This window comes from Natator depressus, chromosome 28, assembly GCF_965152275.1.
Source record: "Natator depressus isolate rNatDep1 chromosome 28, rNatDep2.hap1, whole genome shotgun sequence".
NCBI classification, from domain to species: Eukaryota; Metazoa; Chordata; order Testudines; family Cheloniidae; genus Natator; species Natator depressus.
In genome coordinates, this window is record NC_134261.1 from 13,148,974 (window position 1) to 13,171,409 (window position 22,436).

Below are 22,436 nucleotides of genomic sequence, written 5' to 3' on the forward strand. Positions count from 1 at the left end.
GGAGACAGGGAAGGTGAGCACTTCAAGTGCCAGGGCTTTGCCGCAAGCAAAGAGGAAGTCCCACTGAGATTTGAATTCGGATTGCAGGATTCAGAGTCCTGACCGTTACACCATGGAACCAGCTTGTGCTGTTTTCTCTGGACATCTGTGACCCTCATGGGGCTGGCTTGCATGAGGGGATTGTTGGCCCCTTACTAAAGCTCAGTGGGGTTTTTTGGTTGGCTAGTTCCTGGTACAAAAGGAAAGGAGAAGGGTCAATGGGAAATCGGGACCCTGAGACTGACAGTCCCAGGAGCAGTGGGGAGAGGCCAAAGCTCCAAGTTAGCCTGACTTTGTGCGGAGTCTCTGTCCTGCCCACTCAGCACTGGCCCTGGGGTCTCTCTGGCCCCTGGTGCCTGCAGCTCCTGGCCAGGGACTGGGTCCAGCTGGAGAAAGTCCCCACTTTGGATAGGCACAGAGTGTGCTTCTGTGAAAGTCTGTCCCTGGACCAGACCAGAATTAGTTTTCTCCTTAGATTTCACTATTCTGTAGCTAATACTTCAACTCGCCCTCTCGCCCCAAAACACATACAGACCTCAGAGAGACATTAGTAAAAGAAGTTCAAACAGCTCTCGCTGAACAATATCTATCTCACAGCTCAATTCCTTGCAATGCTTCCGCAGGTGAGGAGCATGCATTCAGTCATTTCATCGCGCAGAGTTTGAAGGCTATTAAGATTTGGGGAACTACTCTTCCTAGCATCTTCCCTTTGTAGATTTCAGAGGTGTTCACACGCTCACACTCTGTTACACCCCAATCTAATAGAAGGGCTGGGAGGTCTCCATGTTCATAAAAAGAAACAGACACAAAATAGAAAAAGAAACAAAATGTTACTAAGATTATAAGGGGTTGGATCTCTGCACCTCTCAGTCTTTGGATTCACCTGGAGTAGGAACCGTAGCTGCAGTTTAGGAACCAGGTAATGGCATAGATGGTCCAGCACGTTGGGCTAGCAGGCTTGTCAGGTACAGGGAGACTAGTGAAGGCTGCATAGCCTGTCGACGTTGTGATTCATTCCCCAGAGGGGAACAGTGCTGGGATCCTGGCACTCAGTCTCTCTGAGGCTGTGTCTACACTGGCAGAGTTACACTGCTGGGAGTTACAGTGCTGCTCAGAGAGCACTGAAGGGAAACCGCTATTGTGTGTTCACACTGTCAGCTGCCTGCGCAATAGTGTGTTCACACTTGCGGCACTATAGCGGTACGTGGAGCGGTGCACTCTGGGCGGCTATCCCACTGAGCACCTCTTTCTCTTCTGCCGCTAAGAGTTGTGGGAAGGTGGAGGGAGGTGTTTCCTGAGCCCAAATGCGGCATTCCAGTGTGCTCAGCACCTCCGTGAATGTCCCGTGATGCACTGCTTCCCATCTCAGCAATCCCTGTGCTTCCGTCCGCATTTGACGCCACCTTTCCATGATTTGTGTACTGCGCGCTCTGCAGGAATGGATCCCGAAGTTACTAACACGTCATGACTGGCAGTGGAGATATTCCTTAAACTACAAAGGTAGAGGAGTTAGACATTGATATCGCCATCCGTAGTAGCTACGATAACAGATTCATTGGGGCATTCACAGAGGTGCTGACCACAGTGGAACGCCGCTTTTGGGCTCGGGAAACAAGCACAGAGTGGTGGGATCACATCGTGATGCACGTCTGGGATGACGAGCAGTGGCTGCAGAGCTTTCGGATGAGGAAAGCCACATTCACGGGACTGTGTGATGAGCCTGCCCCAGCCCTGCAGCGCAAGGACATGAGAATGAGAGCTGCCCTGTCATTGGAGAAGCGCATGGCAATTGCACCGTGGAAGCTGGCTACTCCAGACTCCCACCAATTGGTTGCTGTCAGGGTTCCTTCCCCACTCTGAACTCTAGGGTACAGATGTGGGGACCTGCATAAAAGACCCCCTAAACTTACTTTTACCAGCTTAGGTTAAAAACTTCCCCAAGGTACAAACTTTGCCTTGTCCTTGAACAGTATGCTGCCACCACCAAGCATTTTAAACAAAGAACAGGGAAAGAGACCACTGGGAGACGTCTTCCCCCAAAATATCCCCACAAGCCCTACACACTCCCTTTCCTGGGGAGGCTTGAGAATAATATCCTAACCAATTGGTTACAAAATCATCAAAGACCCAAACCCCTGGATCTTGGAACAATGGAAAAATCAGTCAGGTTCTTAAAAGAAGGATTTTATTTAAAAAAAAAATAGGTAAAAATCATCTCTGTAAAATCAGGATGTAAAATACTTTTACAGGGTATTCAGATTCAAAACACAGAGGATCCCCCTCTCGGCAAAACCTGAAAGTTACAGAAAACAGGAATAAACCTCCCTCTTAACACAGGGAAAATTCACATAAAACAAAAGATAAACTAATCGCCTTGCCTGGCTTACCTATACTGGTTGCAATATTGGAGACTTGGATTAGGATGGTTTGGAGAAGACGGATTTCTGTCTGGCCTCTCTCAGTCCCAAGAGAGAACAACCATGTAAACAAAGAGCACAAACAAAAGCCTCCCCCCTCCCAAAATCTGAAAGTATCTTCTCCCCTCACTCAGACTCTGGGCAACGTGCGTGACATTGTGGATGGCTTTGCACAAATGGGCTTCCCTAACTGCGGAGGTGGATAGATGGCACGCACTTTCCAATTCTGGCACCTGACTACCTAGCCACTGAGTACATTAATCACAAGGGGTGTTTTTCTATGGTTCTCCAGGCACTTGTGGATGACCGTGGGCGTTTATTGGACATTAACGCAGACTGATCTGGAAAGGGGCAAGACACACGTATCTTTCAGGACACTGGCCTATTCAGGAAGCTGAAAGCAGGGACTTTCTTCCCGGACCAGAAGATCACTGTAGGGGAAGTCAAAATACCCATTGTGATCCTGGGAGACCCTGCTTACCCCTTAATGCTGTGCCTTATGAAGCCATATATGGGGCATTTTGACAGCAGCAAGGAGTGGTTCAAACCAAAACTATTCTTTTATTAAAAATCAACCACCGGAGGAGAGAGGGAAAAAACACCACCACCACATCTGCTCTGCGGGGGATGGGGGAAGGGAAAGTCCCATGAGGAGGTGGGGTCCCAGGACCGTTAAAGATTTGTGTATGTCTGCAGAAAAGGACCTAGGGGTTACAGTGGACGAGAAGCTGGATATGAGTCAGCAGGGTGCCCTTGTTGCCAAGAAGGCCAATGGCGTTTTGGGATGTATAAGTAGGGGCATTGCCAGCAGATTGAGGGACGTGATCGTTTCCCTCTATTCGACATGGGTGAGGCCTCATCTGGAGTACTGTGTCCAGTTTTGGGCCCCACACTACAAGAAGGATGAGGAAAAATTGGAAAGAGTCCAGCGAAGGGCAACAAAAATGATTAGGGGACTGGAACACATGATTTATGAGGAGAGGCTGAGGGAACTGGGGATGTTTAGTCAACGGAAGAGAAGAATGAGGGGGGATTTGATAGCTGCTTTCAACTACCTGAAAGGGGGTTTCAGAGAGGATGGTTCTAGACTGTTCTCAGTGGTAGAAGAGGACAGGACAAGGAGTAATGGTCTCAAGTTGCAGTGGGGGAGATTTAGGTTGGATATTAGGAAAAACTTTTTCACTAGGAGGGTGGTGAAACACTGGAATGCGTTACCTAGGGAGGTGGTGGAATCTCCTTCCCTAGAAGTTTTTAAGGTCAGGCTTGACAAAGCCCTGGCTGGGATGATTTAATTGGGGATCGGTCCTGCTTTGAGCAGGGGGTTGGACTAGATGACCTCCTGAGGTCCCTTCCAACCCTGATATTCAATGATATTCTATGTCCAGGTATCATATGCAGCCTTCTTCTTTGGAGTACAGTGCAGCGGGTATGGTACTTCAGCAGGGCTGAACTGCAGAGGGAGAGGTGTTGAGTGCACTGGGTACTGAGCATCCGCAGGGCTGGACTGTGATTTTTTTTTTTTTTTTAAGGTCAGGCTTGACAAAGCCCTGGCTGGGATGATTTAACTGGGAATTGGTCCTGCTTCGAGCAGGGGGTTGGACTAGATGACCTTCTGGGGTCCCTTCCAACCCTGATATTCTATGATTCTATGATTCTATGATGGGGCAGGAGTGGAATGCAGCGGGTACAGACTGGAGCCAGGAGGTTGCTAAGCGTGTGTTGGTGGTGTCAGGGGGGTGCACGGGAAAGAGTTTTCCGACAGAGGCTGCAGGTGAGGGCAGGCGCGGATCTGCTCGGTTTGCAGTGCTAGTAGCGCCCGGAGCGTGTCCGCTTGGCGCTCCATAATGTTTAAAAGCTGCTCCATGGCTTCGTTCTGGTGTACCGTTTCTCCTTTCGGTCCTTCTTCTCACTGTCCAGCCACTCTTTCAATTCTTGTTTTTCGGCCGCAGAGTGCATCATGACCTCATGCAGAAAGTTCTCTTTAGTTCTTGATGGCCACTTTCTAATTCTGTGTAGCCATTCGGCCGGCGATAAGAAAGAGGAAGCCTGGGCTCCCAAGGGCATATCTGTGAAGCCAAAATGCAGCATTTTACAGAAGCAGTATTGTTTGCAACACAGAGACCACTGATGCAGTGATTTGAAACACAGCCACTATTCACATACGTGTCACTAACTGGATGAACCCAGGCAAGCACACATGAGCCAGCAGACCCCCAAAATGGTGACAGGGGAAATCACTGTCCCAGGACAATACTGTACACTGGGCATGTTGCTCTTGGGGAGAGACAGCACTGTAGGAAGGGCCTTATAATCATTCCTGTGCCCACGTTTTCCACAGGCTGTGTTCATTATGGAAGATATCTCGCTGCTGAGGGTGAGCAGGGAATCAAGGGAGGGTCTTCTCCAAGACTGCGGCGTCCACCCTGGCCCTTAAGTGGCTCGCCTGTGTGAAGCAATTGTCTCCCCCACTCCTCCCCAGTGAAGGCAGACTGGCACGGGAAAGTTACCCTTAATGGGGCAAGAGACTAAGCAGTTCTGCCAAAAAAGCTGTGGCAATGGGTTGCCCAGTATCTTCAGGAGAGATTCATGGAGATCTCGGGTAGATTCCAGTGAAGTGAGGGAGTCAATCATCACCCTGTTCCGCCGCTCAGACTGGGCACGTGGTGGTACACACATCATACAGACACAAGCCTGCTTTCTACAACCCTCCTGACCCCAACAACTCACTTCAGTGATTCCCAAAATCAAAGCCATTTACCAGGGGCCTCCTCTCCTGTTTGCGCGTTGCCAAGCTCCGACAGCTGTGACTGGCTATCCTTCTTCGGGGTAGAGAAGAACTCCTGGCTACATGCATCTCTGACCTTTGACTCTTCATCTGCCTCTGGGTCTCCCTCCCTCCAGTCACACAAATGAGGGTCATTCTTGTCAGTTGCCAGCCTCATCCAAGATTTCCTCCTCCTGGCTCGGTCCACTCTCGACTGGCAAGTGAGCCACCGAAGTATCCACAATGGACTTCACAGTGGAGGTGGGGTCACCACTGAGTATCACATCCAGCTCTTTGTAGAACCGGGAGGTCGTAGGTGCAGCACCAGAGCGGTGGTTTGCCTCCCGCGCCATGGAGTAGGCGTTCCACAGGTCCTTCACTTTGACCCTGCATTGCAGTGTGTCCTGGTCATGGCCCCTTTCTCTCATGCATCGTGAAATCTGTCCATACGTATCCTACGGCTGGAGAACAGCTGGGACTGGACAGCCTCCTCTCCCAAAATGCTGATGAGGTCCAGCAGCTCAGCATTGCTCCAAGCGGGGGATCGCCAGATGCGTGGAGCAGGTGGGTCACCTGGAAAGATGTGCTGAGACCACTGCATGTGTCATCGAGCACACAGGAAGGGGACTTTCAAAATTCCCAAGGAATTTAAGGGGTGGGCTTCACAGTAGGTCACCTGCGGGCGGTGCAGTACACCTCAGGAGTTACACTGCAGAAAGCTGCTTTACTGAGCAGAAACTTGCCAGTGTAGACAAGGCTCTAGATGGCTTACATAAGAACACAAGGCTGGCCATACTGGGTCAGACCAATGGTCCTTCTAGCCCAGTGTGCTGCCTGAGAGTGACTAGTGCCAGATGCGTCAGAGGGAATGAACAGAACAGGCTTGTTGACCTGCAAGGTGAAGGTCTGTCACCCTTACCTTTAACATTATTGTTGTTGATTCCTACTTATCCTATCTTACCACACCTCCCCTGAGGTCTCTGGACAAATCAGGTGTGAACCACTCCTTTGATACAGACCTGTCCCAATCCAGCTGAATTGAGGCAGACTTTGGGCCAATGTCATTTTGGAAAAGGCCTGCTTCACCCAGCAGGTTTCTCAAAGTATCTGTTGCTGTGAACCACACTTAGTGTGGATATGTGAACCCCAAAGATATCAAACATAAAAGAAACAGAAGTCCAGCTTTGGGGAGGTTTCCAGAGCCAGGCCTCAGGGTTTAACAGCTGTACTCAAAAGGCAAAAGGTCCTCAGCACCTATAAAAATAACTGGTTGAAAAATTTAAATTAAATAAAAAAACCAAACCAAAAAAAAACAAAACAAAACAAAACAAAAAAACAAAAACCAACCCAGAAAAGCTCCCATCACACGTCCATCACCATTGTAGATTTTGACATCTCCTGCCTAATGTGACATGTTTGCTTTGCGAACAAGAGACCTGGGGAACTTCTCTGGAGTAGAATTCTTCACCAACCACACAAGATATCAGTAGCGATAGTGAGGTATAACTCCCCCAAATATGCCCTTTTATTTCTTTAATCTGGTGGCACAGACTTAAATTAGGGACTAAATTCAGGTGCTGCTTAGAATCCCTGTAAGACACCAAATGTCAGGTATCTATTAACAATAGGTGTCTTTCTGCAGGTATATCCCATTCAACATGGATTTCATTTTCTACACGTTTGCAGCATCTCCCAGGGGTGAGCTGAACAGAAACGTCACTTCCATTTTTCCCATCTCTACCTAGATAGGGATTGCATTTCCCAAATAATAGGCAACATGCATCTGATTAGGAAGGAGATATCTTCAGGAGCGACCTCCTGCGGGCCTGGGCCACAACTGCTTTAGGAGCCAAGTGCATGGGTATTTTGCTTAGTTACAAGTCATTTTACTAGGGAATCCTCTTCCCAGCCCTTTAGAAAAAATATTGACTTAACCAATTGAACAACAAGGGGGATTGGGATGGTGATGGGGAATAAGGGAAGCCCTCTGACTGACCCTATCTTCTTCTGTTGTTACAGAGGGCAAATGACATTTTCCCCTATCCCTGCCCTGTTCCTGCTCTTTATTATAGTTCAATATATTTTACGTAAGGAAAATGGTAGTAAAAATATCTGCTCTCCAGCACAACCTGAAGCAACATCAGAGCAACTGGGAATGAAACCATTTGTTCCCGAAGGGGGAACTTGATGACTAACAATTGCTTTGAAATGGGGGAACAGTATAACCGTGATGCTCAGGGTTTGTTTAGACTAGTAAAAGTGATGGAGTTTAGGTCAGGTCAAGGGGAAAGCCAATGACAACCACGGCACCTGAGCTGCATCTGCACTACATCTAAAATTGCCTTTTCACACCAAGATCCCTAACTTGAGCAGCAACTGCCATGTACAGTCCTAGTGGATGTAAAGCAGATTTTGCCTCAGTGAAGCTTGTTGGGATCAAACCTCTCTCCCCATCCGGGAGCTGTTGAACGTTCCTGGCTGGAGGGACACACATTCGTACGACTCAAAAGGAAAGCAGTTGATAGAAAAGATCACAGGACTGACTCCCAAAAAGGGTGAGCTGCAAAAGGCAGACGCAGGCAACTGATCTCGGGGAGCTGACAGACCACAGTGAAGATGGTGCACAGATCACTGTGTGAGAATTAGCAAATGTGATTTAAAAAAAAATAAAAATCTTTGCCCAGCACTAATCAAGGCATTTGTTGCAGTTCTCTCTCATGTGGATTTTCTGATGTCTAATAAGGTGTGAGCTGCTTTTGAAGCTTTTCCCGCACTCAGAGCATGTGTAGGGCCTCTCTCCTGTGTGGATTCGCTGATGTGTGATGAGGGTTGAGCTCTGAATGAAGCGTTTCCCACACTCAGAGCATCCATAAGGTTTCTCACCCGTGTGGATTCTCCGATGTATAATCAGGTCAGAGCTCCGATTGAAGCTTTTCCCACACTCAGAGCATGTGTAGGGCCTCTCTCCTGTGTGGATTCGCTGATGTGTGATGAGGGTTGAGCTCTGAATGAAGCGTTTCCCACACTCAGAGCATCCATAAGGTTTCTCACCCGTGTGGATTCTCCGATGTATAATCAGGTCAGAGCTTCGACTGAAGGTTTTCCCGCACTCAGAACACGTGTAGGGCGTCTCTCCTGTTTGGATTCTACGATGTCTGCTAAGCTGTGGTTGCTGACTAAAGCTTTTCCCACACTCAGAGCATGTGAAGGGCGTCTCTCCTGTGTGGTTTCTACAATGTGAGATAAGTTCTGAGTGCCAACTAAAGCTTTTCCCACACTCAGAGCATGTGTAGGGCTTCTCTCCTGTGTGGATTTTAAAATGTATGATAAGGTGTGAGTGCTGACTAAAGCTTTTCCCGCACTCAGAGCAGGTGTAGGGCTTTTCTCCTGTATGGATTCTCTGATGCCTGATAAGGTTTGAGCTCTGATTGAAGCTTTTCCCGCACTCAGAGCACGTGTAAGGCTTCTCTCCAGTGTGGACTCTCTCATGTGTGATAAGGTTTGAGCGATCATTGAAGCTTTTCCCGCACTCAGAGCATGTGTAGGGCTTCTCTCCTGTGTGGATTCTACCATGTGTGATAAGGGTTGAGTGCTGACTAAAGCTTTTCCCACACTCAGAGCACGTGTAAGGCTTCTCTCCTGTGTGGATTCTCTGATGTGTGACAAGGTTTGAACTCTCATTGAAGCTTTTCCCACATTCCGAGCACGTGTAGGGCGTCTCTCCTGTGTGGATTCTACAATGTGAGATAAGTTGTGAGTGCTGACTAAAGCTTTTCCCACAATCCAAGCATGTATAGGGCTTCTCTCCTGTGTGGATTTTAGAATGTATGATAAGGGTTGAGTGCCGACTAAAGCTTTTCCCACATTCGGAGCAGGTGTAGGGCTTCTCTCCTGTGTGGATTCTCTTATGTGTGATAAGGGTTGAGTGCTGACTAAAGCTTTTCCCACATTCGGAGCAGGTGTAGGGCTTCTCTCCTGTGTGGATTCTACGATGTGCAATAAGGTTTGAGCTCTCCTTGAAGCTTTTCCCACACTCCGAGCACGTGTAGGGCGTCTCCCCTGTGTGGATTCTCTGATGTGTGATGAGGTTTGAGCTCTCGTTGAAGCGTTTCCCGCAGTCAGCGCACGTGTAGGGTTTCTCTCCTGTGTGGATTCTACCATGTGTGATAAGGTGTGACTGCTGACTAAAGCTTTTCCCACACTCGGAGCATGTGTAGGGCTTCTCTCCTGTGTGGATTCTCTGATGTGAGATGAGCGCTGAACTACGAATGAAGTGTGTCCCACACTCAGAGCATCCAAAAGGTTTCTCACCCGTGTGGATTCTCCTGTGTGCGCTCAGGGTAGAGCTGTGATTAAAGCTTTTCCCACACTCAAAGCATGTGTACGGTCTCTCTCCTGTGTGGATTCGCTGATGTGAGATGAGGGTTGAATGATCAATGAAGCTTTTCCCACACTCAGAGCACGTGTAGGGTTTCTCTCCCGTGTGGGTTCTCCAATGTGTGAGAAGGTCTGAGCTCCGATTGAAGCTTTTCCCACACTCATGGCATGTGTAGCGTGTTTCTTCCAAGTTGATTCTGTCACGTGTAATAAGGTCTGAGTGGCTACTCAAGTTTTCCTCTGGCCTCTGCCAAGCCTCACAGGCTTTTGCTTTTTCTGGGAGTGCACAACTCCTGGAAACATTCCCTTTGGATCCTCCTGATAACATTCCATGTGGTTCTCCTTGCTCAGCATCTTCCTGCTGGGGTTTCTCCTCCTCATTCTCACTCACCATCCCATCACTTGATAGGAGACAGAGAGAATTCAGAGATAGGTCACTCCCTGCACCGGAAAGAAAGGAAATCTCAGACAGAGGAATGGAAAAAGGGATGAACAAACCAAAATATGCGTGGGAGATATCAAACCTATCAGGAGCTGATTTTCCCCAAACCCTTTCCTAGAGGAGAGAGGAAGGGATCAGTTTTGGCCTGCATCTCACTAGAACACTCGGGAAAGTGAGATCGGGGAGGGACCTTCTGCCAGTTGTCAGTCAGAATAGGAGGGAAGCCATGAGTGACATCTGCCATAATGATTCCACATCTGCAGGGAAAAATCCTGAAGTTGGAGAGCTCACAGGTCTTTGTAGGGCATCCCATATGTTTCCTGCATTTCCAAACAGTTTTTGAGTTGGTTTAACCAATTCCTCACCTGCGCAGGCAGCTCTCAGGAGCACTTCTTTCTCAGAGCCCTGGAGGTCTGGGACCCATGGCTCTTCCCCTCCTTCCAGCTGCGAGATCACATCAGGTTTGGGAACTGGAAACCCTACTCCAGGCAAAGAAAACAAGGGAGGTCAGTGGAATTTGTGGGATACTTGTCACAAAGAACATTCCATGGTTTTAATCACAACTTATTTTGAAGCAGTAACATTCCAAGGCCATCTTCTTTGGCTCAAAGTGGCAGGATAGTTATTATTATTCTAAATCACAGTCATTACCTTAGTGCTCAAGGAGCAACTAACAGTGGGTCCCCATTGTTCTAGGCAAAGTACAAAGAGAGAATAATAGATGGCCCATGGCCTGAAGAATTTACCATCTAAATAGACAAGACAGACACAGAAGAGGGAAGGGGCAGAACCTACTGTTAGAATATAGGTATTCAGGCCTGCCTGTAAAGCTTATACTTTAAGGACTTAGGTGTATTTTTATCACTTAGCTACTGAAAAGGGGTATAAAAACAAAGAATCAAAATCACAGTCCGCTGTGTGTGGGCATTCTCTCACTAGGATAGCCTCAGACTTATTCTTAGGCTAAGGCCGTTTGCTAAGCAGCAGGGGCAGCCATAACCTGGGAAGCACAGGTTCACATCCTCACATCCCAAACCAGTCACATGGACATAAAGTGGTATTGGGCTGTTAGGAAGACGATCCTGTCCGGACAGTGCCCATCACCACCAGATAAAGAAACAGATCTTAAGATGCTTAAAGAAAACTTAGTTTGATAGCATCCTGTCTGGCAAGAAATCACTTTTCCATGCTTGTGAAACCCTCATTTCCATATTGTTTTATCTTCATGTCCACCACTTTTACCTTGTTAATCAGTCCGGTTCTCTAATTGTTTCTGTCTGCTATATAATTAATTTTGCTAGGTGTATGTTAATTAGGGTAGTGGGACATAATTGGTTAGAGAATTATGTTACAATATGTTAAAATTGGTTAGTTAAATTTCAGTACAATCATTGGTTAAGGTATAGCTGAGAATATTACTATATAAACCTGTGAGCTCTGCCTGTTCAGAGACTGTTCCTCGTTCAATGCACAGAGCAAGTTTTTTTGCTGGGACATTGGGCAGACTTTTTAAAACACAGCAGGGTTTATTAGTCAACTGAAACACAGCATTGGAAAGCCCATAGATTAGCACCGGGAAGCAAAGAAGACAATACAGTCCATGCTGGCCAATGCCCTTGAGCCATGCTGCTGTAGAAAACAGTTTGGTTTCCTTTCACTATGCCTGTCCATTAGTCTTCACTCCGGTAGAGCTCCCTGCATCTGTGAGCCCAGTTCTTCCTGCTCCCAAAAACATAACGAGTCCATGTATGCTTCACTCAGCCAAGCAGAGATCCTCCCATGGACAGGTGAGAATTATTCCCTTGTCTCTGTCAGGTATTCCATTGATGTAGGTTGGTCCCAGCCAGTCCTTAATGACCCATTCATATCACCCCATGACAGCTACGTGACAAAACACCTCGTGTCTCCTTCTCTTTATAATCATAGCAATACCAATCACAGAGGGAAACTGAGGTGTGTATCGGCATCATACAAGTATCACCAAAATTCCTACCTCTATCACACACACACACTGCTCACAGCCCTTGGAGAGAAAGCAAAGCACTGGAGCTGGAGCTTAGTCCAGTGAACACAGTGGAGGACAAGCTGCAATCCTCAAACCCTGGTCAAAAAGGAGAGGCATGTGGGTCCCCACCCATAGAGAGGGGCTGGCTGGAGGCCTGATACCTGAGAGGGCATTCCTTGAGCCGACCATGGAGGCATGTCAAACTGTGACATCGCAGAAGCACATTTTGGGGAATTAGGAAATCTAGCGACTCAGGTATAATGGAAGGGAGAATGAAACTCCCCCCAGTGTGTAGAGAAGGCTGGGGAATTAACCACTAAAATTCAGGAGCAACAGCCTCTAATTCTTCCGGAAAAGGAGAATGTAAGAAACAAGAACTGGGCCACGCAACCTCAGGAGGGCCAGGCTCAAAGATCCAAGGAGCCTGGAGGGAAGACAGCTTGTGGCTGCTGCAGATGGGGAGAGCGGGGAAAAGACACTTTCCAAACTCTCACTCCTGTTGACCCCGACCTGATTTTCTGATCTATGACCTAGTCTCATGTCTTGTGGGCAATTTTATACTCGCTAGAGGTAAAATGTCATGTTCAGAGTATTGCTTATTAGCTTGGAACATGGGTGGAGGGGCAAGGAGGTGAACGGAAATAAATGGGTTATTAAGGGCAGGGACTACACTACAGCCGAGATCAAAGCTCTGAGATGGATCCACTGATGGTCGATGTAGCAGGTCGAGTAAAGACCCGCCAACTCAACTGCAGATCTCTCTCTCCAGTGGACCCCTGTACTCCACCCCTGACGAGAAGAGTAAGGTAAGTAGACCCTGTGGCAACTTGACCTAAGGTACATCGACTCCAGCTACATTATTCAGGGAGCTGGAATTGCACAGCGTAGGTCGACTTACCGCGGTAGTGTAGACATAACCTAAGCTTGCAACAGTTAAGGGCCTTATATTACGTTCAGGCTTTGTGGGAGAAGTTATGCTGAAGTCTGGCCTAAGGAGAGAACCCCAGGTCAGATATTTTGTACCCTCATTTTGAGAGACTAACGAGTAACCACAAACAGGTGCAATACCCCACAGGATTCTGAAAGAAGGAAGTTTGGGGCGGGCTTTCACAATTAGGTTGCTATGCAGTATCTCAGCAGTTATACTGCATTCATATAAATAACTGTGAGTAGCCATGGACAAGGGCAAGTTGTACCCCAATACGTAATCTTATAGGTGTAAAAATTGTACAGGCTACACTACCACCCTGTGCCATCATCAACAAAGTGCCCATTTGTGCCTGGGTAGCGGCCCTGCTATGGGAGGGAGGAATGTAGCAAGAAGTGAAGATCGGTGGCCAGGGTCTCTGTGCACAGACATGGGGAGGTTATATGGGGAAGGGGGTAATAAGTTGAAATAATATTTGGCTGGAAAAATGTTTAATGAAGTGAGACTGAACAAAAATAAAACTGGAGTGGAGGCTCTAAAGCAACAAGGCTTGGGTAGGGATTCGGGGTTAAAGGTCTGGGATCCCCCACAGCTCTAGATCCCGAAACCTTTCGTCCCTCCCACTGACCCCCCCGGGCCACTTCCTGGGTGCCCTTCCTCCACCCTCCCCTACCCTTCTTCCCATTACTCTCAGCCGGCACCTCTTCCTGGCACCATGGGAACTTCTTGTGATCTCTCCTTATCTCTCATTACCTCATCCCTCCCTGGTGCTTCTGAACTCTAACCCTGCACACACCCTCCCCATGTCCTGGCACCTCAGAATTATCTACTCCCCCTTCTCCTCCCCTCCTACGGCTCTGTTCTCCCTTCACCCATGGGGTCATGAAGGGGAAAATTATTCGCTCTCCTATTAATAGAGGAGCTCATCTGACTGTCACACAAGCCATGCATAAGTCATACACCTATTTACTCAATTTAGAATTCTACAGGCGACATATTTTCCTCTTAAAATGAGCAAAAGGCATGAAAAGCTACAGTTATTAATGTAGCCAATAAGGATACATTAAATGCAATTTTAAAATGACTGACAGCACCAAAAAGGCACATGTCCAAAAATTATACTAGTGTGTGGGAGATAAGGCAAAAAAGGGGGGGGGGGGCAAGGAAACTTCTCAAAACTTCTATGATGAATAAATGTGTAAAGTTATTACAACTCAGGTTCTTTAGGGACCCCACAGCTTCTAATAACCGAGGGGGCAGGACTCCTTACCCAGAAAGGCCACCGTCTCATAGTTCTCCTGCATGACATCCCTGTAGAGGGTTCTCTGAATGGGGTCCAGCAGAGCCCCCTCTTCCCTGGTGAAATACACAGCCACCTCCTCGAAAGTCAATGGCCCCTGAAAGAGAAAGAGTCCAACACTCAGTACCTGCTGCCCCAGTCACAACCCCACTAGTCACAGAACAGCACCACCAGGTACATGGAAGCTACGGGAGGCACATGTTAAGAGTCCCAGCCCACCTTGCTTAGAGCAGCCAGGAGGCACCAGAGGGTAGAAAGAAAGACATTTCTGTTTCCCAGCTGGCAGACAGAGGCAGGGTCTTCACATTTATCACATAGCTACTAGCCAGAGCTTGATAGAGGAGATGGGGCTGTCTCTGGACCCTGCTGGTGACTCCCTGGTGGGAATCCCAACACTCTCCAAATAAAATATATGGAAGAAAGGGGAAGTCAAGAGTAAAGAATATAAGTTAGAAGGTCAGAATTGTAGAAAATTGGTAAGGGAAGCTATCAGAAATCAATGATCAATCAATGAAAATAAGAAGGAAGTTTTTAAAAGTATATTAAGTACAAAATTAATCCTAACAATAGTAGTGGTAAATGACTAGACAGAAATGGCAGAATTATCCAAAATAATGCAGAAGAGGTAGAAGCATTCAATAAATATTTCTGTTCTGGATTTGGAGAAAAACAGATGATCTACTAATATCATAAGATGTTGATACAAACATGACACATGCACACAAATAGGAAAATCATATTCAGCAAATCATAACAATTTCCCCATAAGATTTTTCCCTGCTAATGGACATTTTAGGTTCTGCCACACTGTGAAGCACAGAGTGAGCTTATTCCAGTACAGGCCTTGCCCCCTCCCACCAGTGTGTAACCGTCTGAGACAGGGTGAAACCCTCCCAGTAACAGAATCTCTATATGACACTTATAAAGTCTGCGGACGATGCAAGCTGGGAGGGGTTGCAAGTGCTTTGGAGGATAGGATTAAAATTTAAAATGATCTGGACAAACTGGAGAAATGGTCTGAAGTATATAGGATGGCATTCAATAAGGAAAAATCCAAAGTACTTCACATAGGAAGGAAGAGTCAGTTGCACACATACAACATGGGAAATGACTGCCTTGGAAGGAGTACTACTGGGGATCATAGTGGATCAAAAGCTAAATATGAGCAACAGCGTTACACTACTGCAATGGAAAATCAATCACCGAGAGGTAACGGGCCCCGGGATTGGCCCATCCACCCAAGACGGAGTCATCACTTCTCAAGAGTCAGCTGGCACACTAACGCAAGGCTCAAGTGACCAGCCTTGCTCCCTCCCAAACTATCAGTGGAAAACTATTGGGGCACCACCAAACAACTGAAACTGGGGTTGGGGGGAGCTGACGGTAACACAAATTTAATCATCCGAAATCCCAGATATGAATGGTTTAAAGATACATGTTACACATGTATGGGGTGGAAGGGCAGGCCAGAGTGTATAGGGGAGGGGGCTTGTTTGGAGGAGGCGCAGACTGGGCAGAGCTAGGGCATGGCTGGACTAGGAGCAGAAGGCCCAGCTGGGGCATGACCATGTCAGAGATTTCTCTCATTGGCTCTGTTACAAACTGCCCATGACAAACACTTGAAAGAAGGGGAGACGGAGCTGGAAATGGTGGCAGAAGAAGAAGGTGGAGAAGGAGAGAGACATTTGAAAGCATGACCATTATTCCCATTCCACCATAACAAATAAAAGTACAAGAGAAGGGAGCTGCACTTCAGAATCACCCAGCAGCTACGTGGAAAGAGCACTGGACAGGGACTATTCCTGGCTCTGGCACAGGCCTGCTGGGTGACCTTGGGTAAGTCATTGCACTTCTCTGTGCCTCTGATTGCAAACTTGTGTGAGACCCAAAACTGCCTATAGGGCTGCTAAATCCTCCAGCCAACATCGCTCTGTGCAAAAAGCTAGAAAATTCACTTACAAAAAACATTATGAACGCAGGATTTGAGGTTGCCTGGAGCTGTCTGCCCCTCCAGAAGAGAGATCAGCAAAACTCAAACTTGTAATAATCAGGAAATGCAGAGATAAGGTACACACCAGCGTAATCCTAATTCTCACCCATGGGAGCAATGACCCTTTCTTTACTCCTACAACACACCTATGTGCACCCGGCCATTTGAGATAGTGCCTGTCACTAAAGTACGAGGGAAAACAACAATCAGGGCACACAATAAAGCACTTTATCTTTGCTAAGACAGAATTTGGTTTTAGGTGAGTTGCACTATACAGGAGCTGCTGACACCTGTTCTACACTCAGACACTGAGCCTGCTCCCCAGAAACAACCGCACACTTGGTCAATTGAACACGTCTTCACCCCTTTTTACAACTCTTTCATCCTTTCTCACACAAGTTCCAGCTGACATTCTACATTCACTTACCCATCGTTAAGCACACAGACTGCTCTCAGATCCCACCTCACTGCTGATCATTTCCATGGTAAACAGTCCCCTGTTTCCTCCTGACAACATGCCCAGCTCAGTGCAGAAATGATACAGACTGGAAGCTCAAAGTACACCTACACCTCTTTCATCGCACACATGGGGGGGACTCAGACCCAGATCGTCTCATATCACAATCTCACCTCCACCAAGCTGTTCTAACTAATGTCTCTACCTTTCAGTGCAGCTACACCTAACACAGTGGTGAGTGCAGGCAGCTACCTCCCAGTGGCTGTTGCCAGCTCCAGGGGGCAGAGTTAAGGTTGCACTGGCATGCACATTAGCTCTGTATTTCCAAGTTTTTGGAGGTTTGACTTTTGCTGAACTTGACATTCTGGCAGGGCCCAACATACTGCTGGGCAACCTTAACTCTGCATTAATGAAGGTGTCAGTGATTCACACAGGCAGAAAAGCCCTGGGCAAGGCAAGCCACTGTGGGGAAAGAGAAGGGGATAGAGCTTAGAGTTTCTCTGCCAGTCAGGAAGGGGTAGCAGCGCGGGAAGACTGGCAGCTGATAGTTGGAGGGGTGAAGAGGTTTGGGGTAGGGTGGGGGCAGAAGCAGCTGGGGCTGGGCAGTCTCCATGGGGGACATTTGCTCCTCCTGTGCCCCTTCCACACCCCCTTGCGAGTAGAGAATGACCACCCTCTCCCCACCCCCAGGGGCTGCCGTGTCTCAGGACTCTCCCAAGTTGCACCCACTAACTCTTTTCCCATTTGGGGTGTAGCTCAGGGCAACAATTTCCCACCAAGATGAACCCAGCTGGCCGCAGCGGTTCTGGTGCCACAGGGGCCTCTGGTGGGTGAAAGGCAGAACTGCAGCACTTCGCGGGCAGAATGTATTTTCTTCAGGGAAAAAAAGAAATTCCCTGCTGGACGTGAATTCTGTGCGTACGCAGTGGCGCAGAATTCCCGCATGAGTAACTCACACCCTGCACAAACATCACCTGCTCACTCCCATCTCTTCTCCCTATGTCTCCGAGTCCCAGAGCTGCTGCTGTCATTAATGCACACAGGCTTTCTCTCCCGTTAGTGCTGGCAAGACCCAATCCAGTGACAGGACTGAACCCTTATTTTCCCATCACATGGGACAGTCTCAGCTGAGGGGGAGGTGAGAGTGGAAGGGGGTACAAAGGGAAAAGAGTTGTTGTAGCCATGTTGGTCCCAGGATATCAAAGAGAGGGATTTTTAATTGGTTCTAAAAGAAATTACCTCCAAGAGATCTGAAAGTGGCAGAAGGAGACATAAACAGGAAGAGAGAGCTCAGGATGCTAAACCAAACATTTTCAAGCCCCTGGAAGAAATTACATTTCCCATCTGCCCTTCTGTGTGTTTGTGTCTTATATGAGGGAGCACTCCATTCCTCTCACAGCAGCAAGGGGAGACTGCAGCCAGCCCCTGAGGGTCCTTCCCCATCCTGGGATGTGAAGGATCCTTGTCCCTTAGGTTCCACAGTGGCCAAAGGAGTTTACTAGTACTCCCTCCCCAGATTCCACAGGGCAGCAAGGGATAATTAGTGGGTTATGAGAATTAGAAGACAAAAATTCATTAAGAACAATGATATTTGTGTGTTTATTATTAAATCCCCAGACATCCATGAATCCCCATCCTTCTTCCGATGAGATATAAATATCTAAGGGATTCAGCTACTGATCCTACAGTGAGTTTCTGCCCCTCCCCACATTCTATAGCAGTACTTTTAAGAATAGGCCAGGGAAACGTAAATACTTTGAACCAAATTCCAGAAGCTCCTGAGCATGCACAAATTAAAATGACACCAAGGCTCCATTTCTCCAAGGACCTGGCTCCTAGTGCAAAAGTATAGACATTCCCCAGAAATATGAAATGGCCACTTCATAACTGATAGAATGTTATCTATTGACTTCTGGGAATTACCAATAAAAGAAAGAACCCAGTGAAGGTGATACCATGAGGGAAAGATCTCATGTGTCTTTACAAATCAGAATAACCTAATCTGGGACTTTATACACTAAAATGCCTTATTCGTAGCCCTATGACCATTGCCTGGTGTCACTATGGGGCAGAATTAAGGTTGGGTGCCTTAGCTGTGAATTTCCATCCCCTAGCACATTGCGATTGCTGTTAAGTGGGTTTGGCAAAATTCATTTTGTCTATTTCTTTTTTTAATTTCAATAGATGATATCGATAGTTATTTTTAAGCCCTTTTTTCAATGTTTACAATTTCAACGTTCAGATCTGTGGGAAGTTATGGGGGTGGTCAGACAACAATTATTTAATTACAGTAAATGTTGAGATTCAAAAAGCCAAATCTTTATAACTGTTCAAACACAAATTGTCAATGTCACATGCAAAACATACAGTGTAAATATCCGTAAATCAAACTCTACTTTCTCCAGAAGCATTTCTATATTTTACCTATATAAACATTTTTTCATCTCTGTGTGTACAGTGAAATCAACATTTACTGCAATTTATTCATAAAAATCCAATCCTTTCAAGCGTACTTTTAAGTAATGAAGTATTTTAATTCTTTCACTTCCTAGACTGTAATTACATCCTCCGTGGGATGTATTTTACTCTCAGTAGCGTAACCCCATCGTGATGTAGCTCCTGTCTGGGAGCTCTGCTGAGGCCAGTGGCATTATGATCAGAAGGGGACACTCTGACACATGAGGAGAGACACATGGGGGAGGGTGGAGGATGAGGTAACATGGAGACTACCAAGGTTGAACATGGCCCAGCAGAGTGTGGGGAGCAAACTCCCTCTCAGTCTCTCCTCTCTCCCACCTCCCAGAGTCAGTAACTCTGATAAATCGTTCCCTGAAATCTAAATAGCCCCAGTATGTGAGAGAGTGATTAACGCAGGTGCCTTAGGGGCTGCAGCGCCAACCCCCTGCCTGGACGAGGGGGATGAAGAACTGCAGTAGAAATGGGTTAGGCTAGGAGAGGGCACAGCTGATGTGGGACTGGGAGCTGAGTTGACCAATAGGCCAGAACTCATGGTGGGTTGGGACAAGAAGTTAACAGGACTGGGTAGAGGCACTTCTGTGTATTTTCCCCGTTTACCATCCTGACGTATTTAATTTTGAAACTTTTCATTCAGATTTAAACACATTGGAGCGAAGCTCTGTTGAGGCATTTCCACTTACAGTGGTACAGTTTTAATTAGGTGCTTAATCAGATGCAAATGCAACACAAAGCAGGCAATAATTGGTGTGCTTTCCTTCATTAACTTGACTGTGTGCGGTGCATAGCTTTTAAAAAGAAAAGATGGTATGAGAGAGTGTCAAAATTTCAGGCATTAAGACATGGAAATTAGGTGTCAGTTCAGTTCTCATGCGTTTATCTCATAATTTTAATTTCGGTTTTGAATCGGTATTAATACTACATTGTTTTCATATTATTAGAGTCTATTTGTATAATCGTTTGGAAGATTTCATTGGATATTGCGAACCAACCATCTTAACCTTTTATTTTGAGATTACTAAATACAATCCAGCGCCGCACTCCTGAAAGTCTGCAACCCCTGGCTGGTGACATGCTCCCTAGAGAGCAAACACCTGACAAGCCCTATTACCCTAAAAAGTGCTTTTGGCTCTTTGACATTGTTTTGACGCCATCAGAAAATGCTATAGGTAACCAGGTAATTACAGGTTTCAGAGTAGCAGCCGTGTTAGTCTGTATCTGCAAAAAGAAAAGGAGGACTTGTGGCACCTTAGAGACTTGTTAGTCTCTAAGGTGCCACAAGTCCTCCTCCTCTTTTTGCAGGTAATTACAGCATACCTTCAATAGGTATAGGTCTACTAGCTATGTGCCAAAATTCAAATGGTTCTGTTTGGTTTATCTTTCATTCAGCTTTGCAATTATTAGATCCCATTTAACAACTGGAACTGAAATAACCAAAGCAAGTTAAGAAGAGAGTGACATCGGGCACAGGCGGAGGTAAAACAATAAAGAGAAAGAATTGACTATGCAAAAAGGAACATCCCAGACTATCAGAGCCCCAGACTCCCGTCCAACTGAATCTACCCAACCCAGGCATATCAAGCTGGGCCCCTGAAAAATCGCCCATCCCGTCTGGCAGTGAATGCCGCGTGTTCCAGATGGAGCTATGGTGCGTGCGTCTGCTCTGCTGACATGCTGCTTTGGTACGGAAGGCACCACCGCCACAGGGAGCAGAGACATGGACTCCTACAAAACAAAATCCAACACCGCATCCCCTCCCACACCTCCACATGGCCACTCTCAGCCTAATGCTAACAGTTCCTTCCAGCCTTCAGCAGTGTAAATAAATAAAACATGATGTTACAACAGGTAGATCGTGCCAGAGCAACTTGATCTCCTTCTGTGAGAAGGTCACTTTTTTTTGGACAAAGGAAATGCAGTAGCTGTAATCTATGTGGATGTCAGTAGGTATTTGATACAGTTCCATATGGGAAACTATTCGTTAAATTGGAGAAGATGGGGATTAAGATGAGCACTGAGGGGTCGATAAGGAATTGGTTACAGGGGAGATTACAAGGGGTCATGGTGAACGGTGAGTTGTCAGGCTGGAGGGAGGTTACTAGTGGAGTTCCTCAGAGATCAGTCTTGGGAACGATCTTATTCCACATTTTTATTAGTAACCTTGGCACAAAAAGTGGGGGTGTGACACAAAGCTGGGAGGGATTGCCAACATGGAGGAGGCCAGGAATATCATCCAAGATCTGCATGACCTTGAAAGCTGCAGTAATAGAAAACGGGATGAAAATCAGTAGTGCAAAATTATGCACTTAGGGACTAACAACAAGAATTTTGCAAATAAACTGAGGACTTATCAGTTGGAAGTCACGGAGGAAGAGAAAGACCTAGGTGTATTGGTTGATCACAAGATAATTATAAGCTGCCAATGGGATGCGGCCGTGAAATAGGTTAATGCAGTCCTAGGATGCATCAGGCGAGGTATTTCCAGTAGACACAGGGAAGGGTTGGTCCTGTTATACAAGGTACCGATGAGACCTCATCTGAAATACTGTGGGCCATTCTGGTCTCCCATGTTTAAGAAGGATGAATTCAAAGTGGAACTGGTACAGAGAAGGGCTACTAGGATGACCCAAGGAATGGAAAATCTACCTTATGAGAAGAGACTCAAAGAGCTTGGCTTGTTTAGCCTAACCAAAAGAAGGCTGAGGGGAGATATGATTGCTCTCTATAAATACATCACAAGGATAAATACCAGGGAAGGAGAGGAGTTATTTAGGTTAAGCACCAATGTTGACACTAGAACAAATGGATACTGGCCATCAGTAAGTTTTGGCTTGAAATTAGGCAAAGGTTTCTAACCATCGAAGTGAAGTTTTGGAACAGCCTTCCAAGGGGAGCAGTGGGGGCAAAAGAACCAACTGGTTTCAAGACTGAGCTGGATACCTTTATGGAGGGGATGGTATGATGGGACTGCCTACAATGCCATGTAGCTGATCTGTGACTGCTAGCAGCAAATATCTCCAAAGGCAGGTGATAGGAAACTAGATGGGGAGGGCTCTGAGTTACTACAGAGACTTCTTTTCCCAGGTGTCTGGCTGCTGGCTCTTGCCCATATGCTCAGGGTCTAACTGATTGCCATATTTGGGGATGGGAAGGAATTTTGCACAGACTTAGATTGGCAGAGACCCAGAGGGTTGGGGTTTTTTCCCTTCCTCTTCAGCATGGGGCATGGCATGGGTCATTTG

General features: G+C 46.9%; 1 protein-coding gene across 3 annotated transcripts in view; it reads right to left on the bottom strand.

Moving 5' to 3' along the window:
* Positions 1 to 22,436, bottom strand: part of LOC141978894 (uncharacterized) — a 41,349-nt gene that overhangs the window by 16,513 nt on the left and 2,400 nt on the right. The window contains exons 2-5 of one of the 3 annotated variants that reach the window (XR_012636440.1): positions 14,243 to 14,369; positions 10,405 to 10,521; positions 5,215 to 10,038; positions 2,298 to 4,522 (exon numbers count right to left, since the gene is read on the bottom strand). Coding sequence is in view for 2 of the 3 variants with exons in the window: in XM_074941239.1 (XP_074797340.1) it covers positions 7,907 to 10,038; positions 10,405 to 10,518; positions 14,243 to 14,276 (2,280 nt within the window). In the remaining variant the exon portion in view is untranslated. Of the gene's footprint in view, positions 1 to 2,297; positions 10,039 to 10,404; positions 10,522 to 14,242; positions 14,370 to 22,436 lie in introns of those variants that run through there. The other 2 variants (XM_074941240.1, XM_074941239.1) reach the window with 2 other exon arrangements.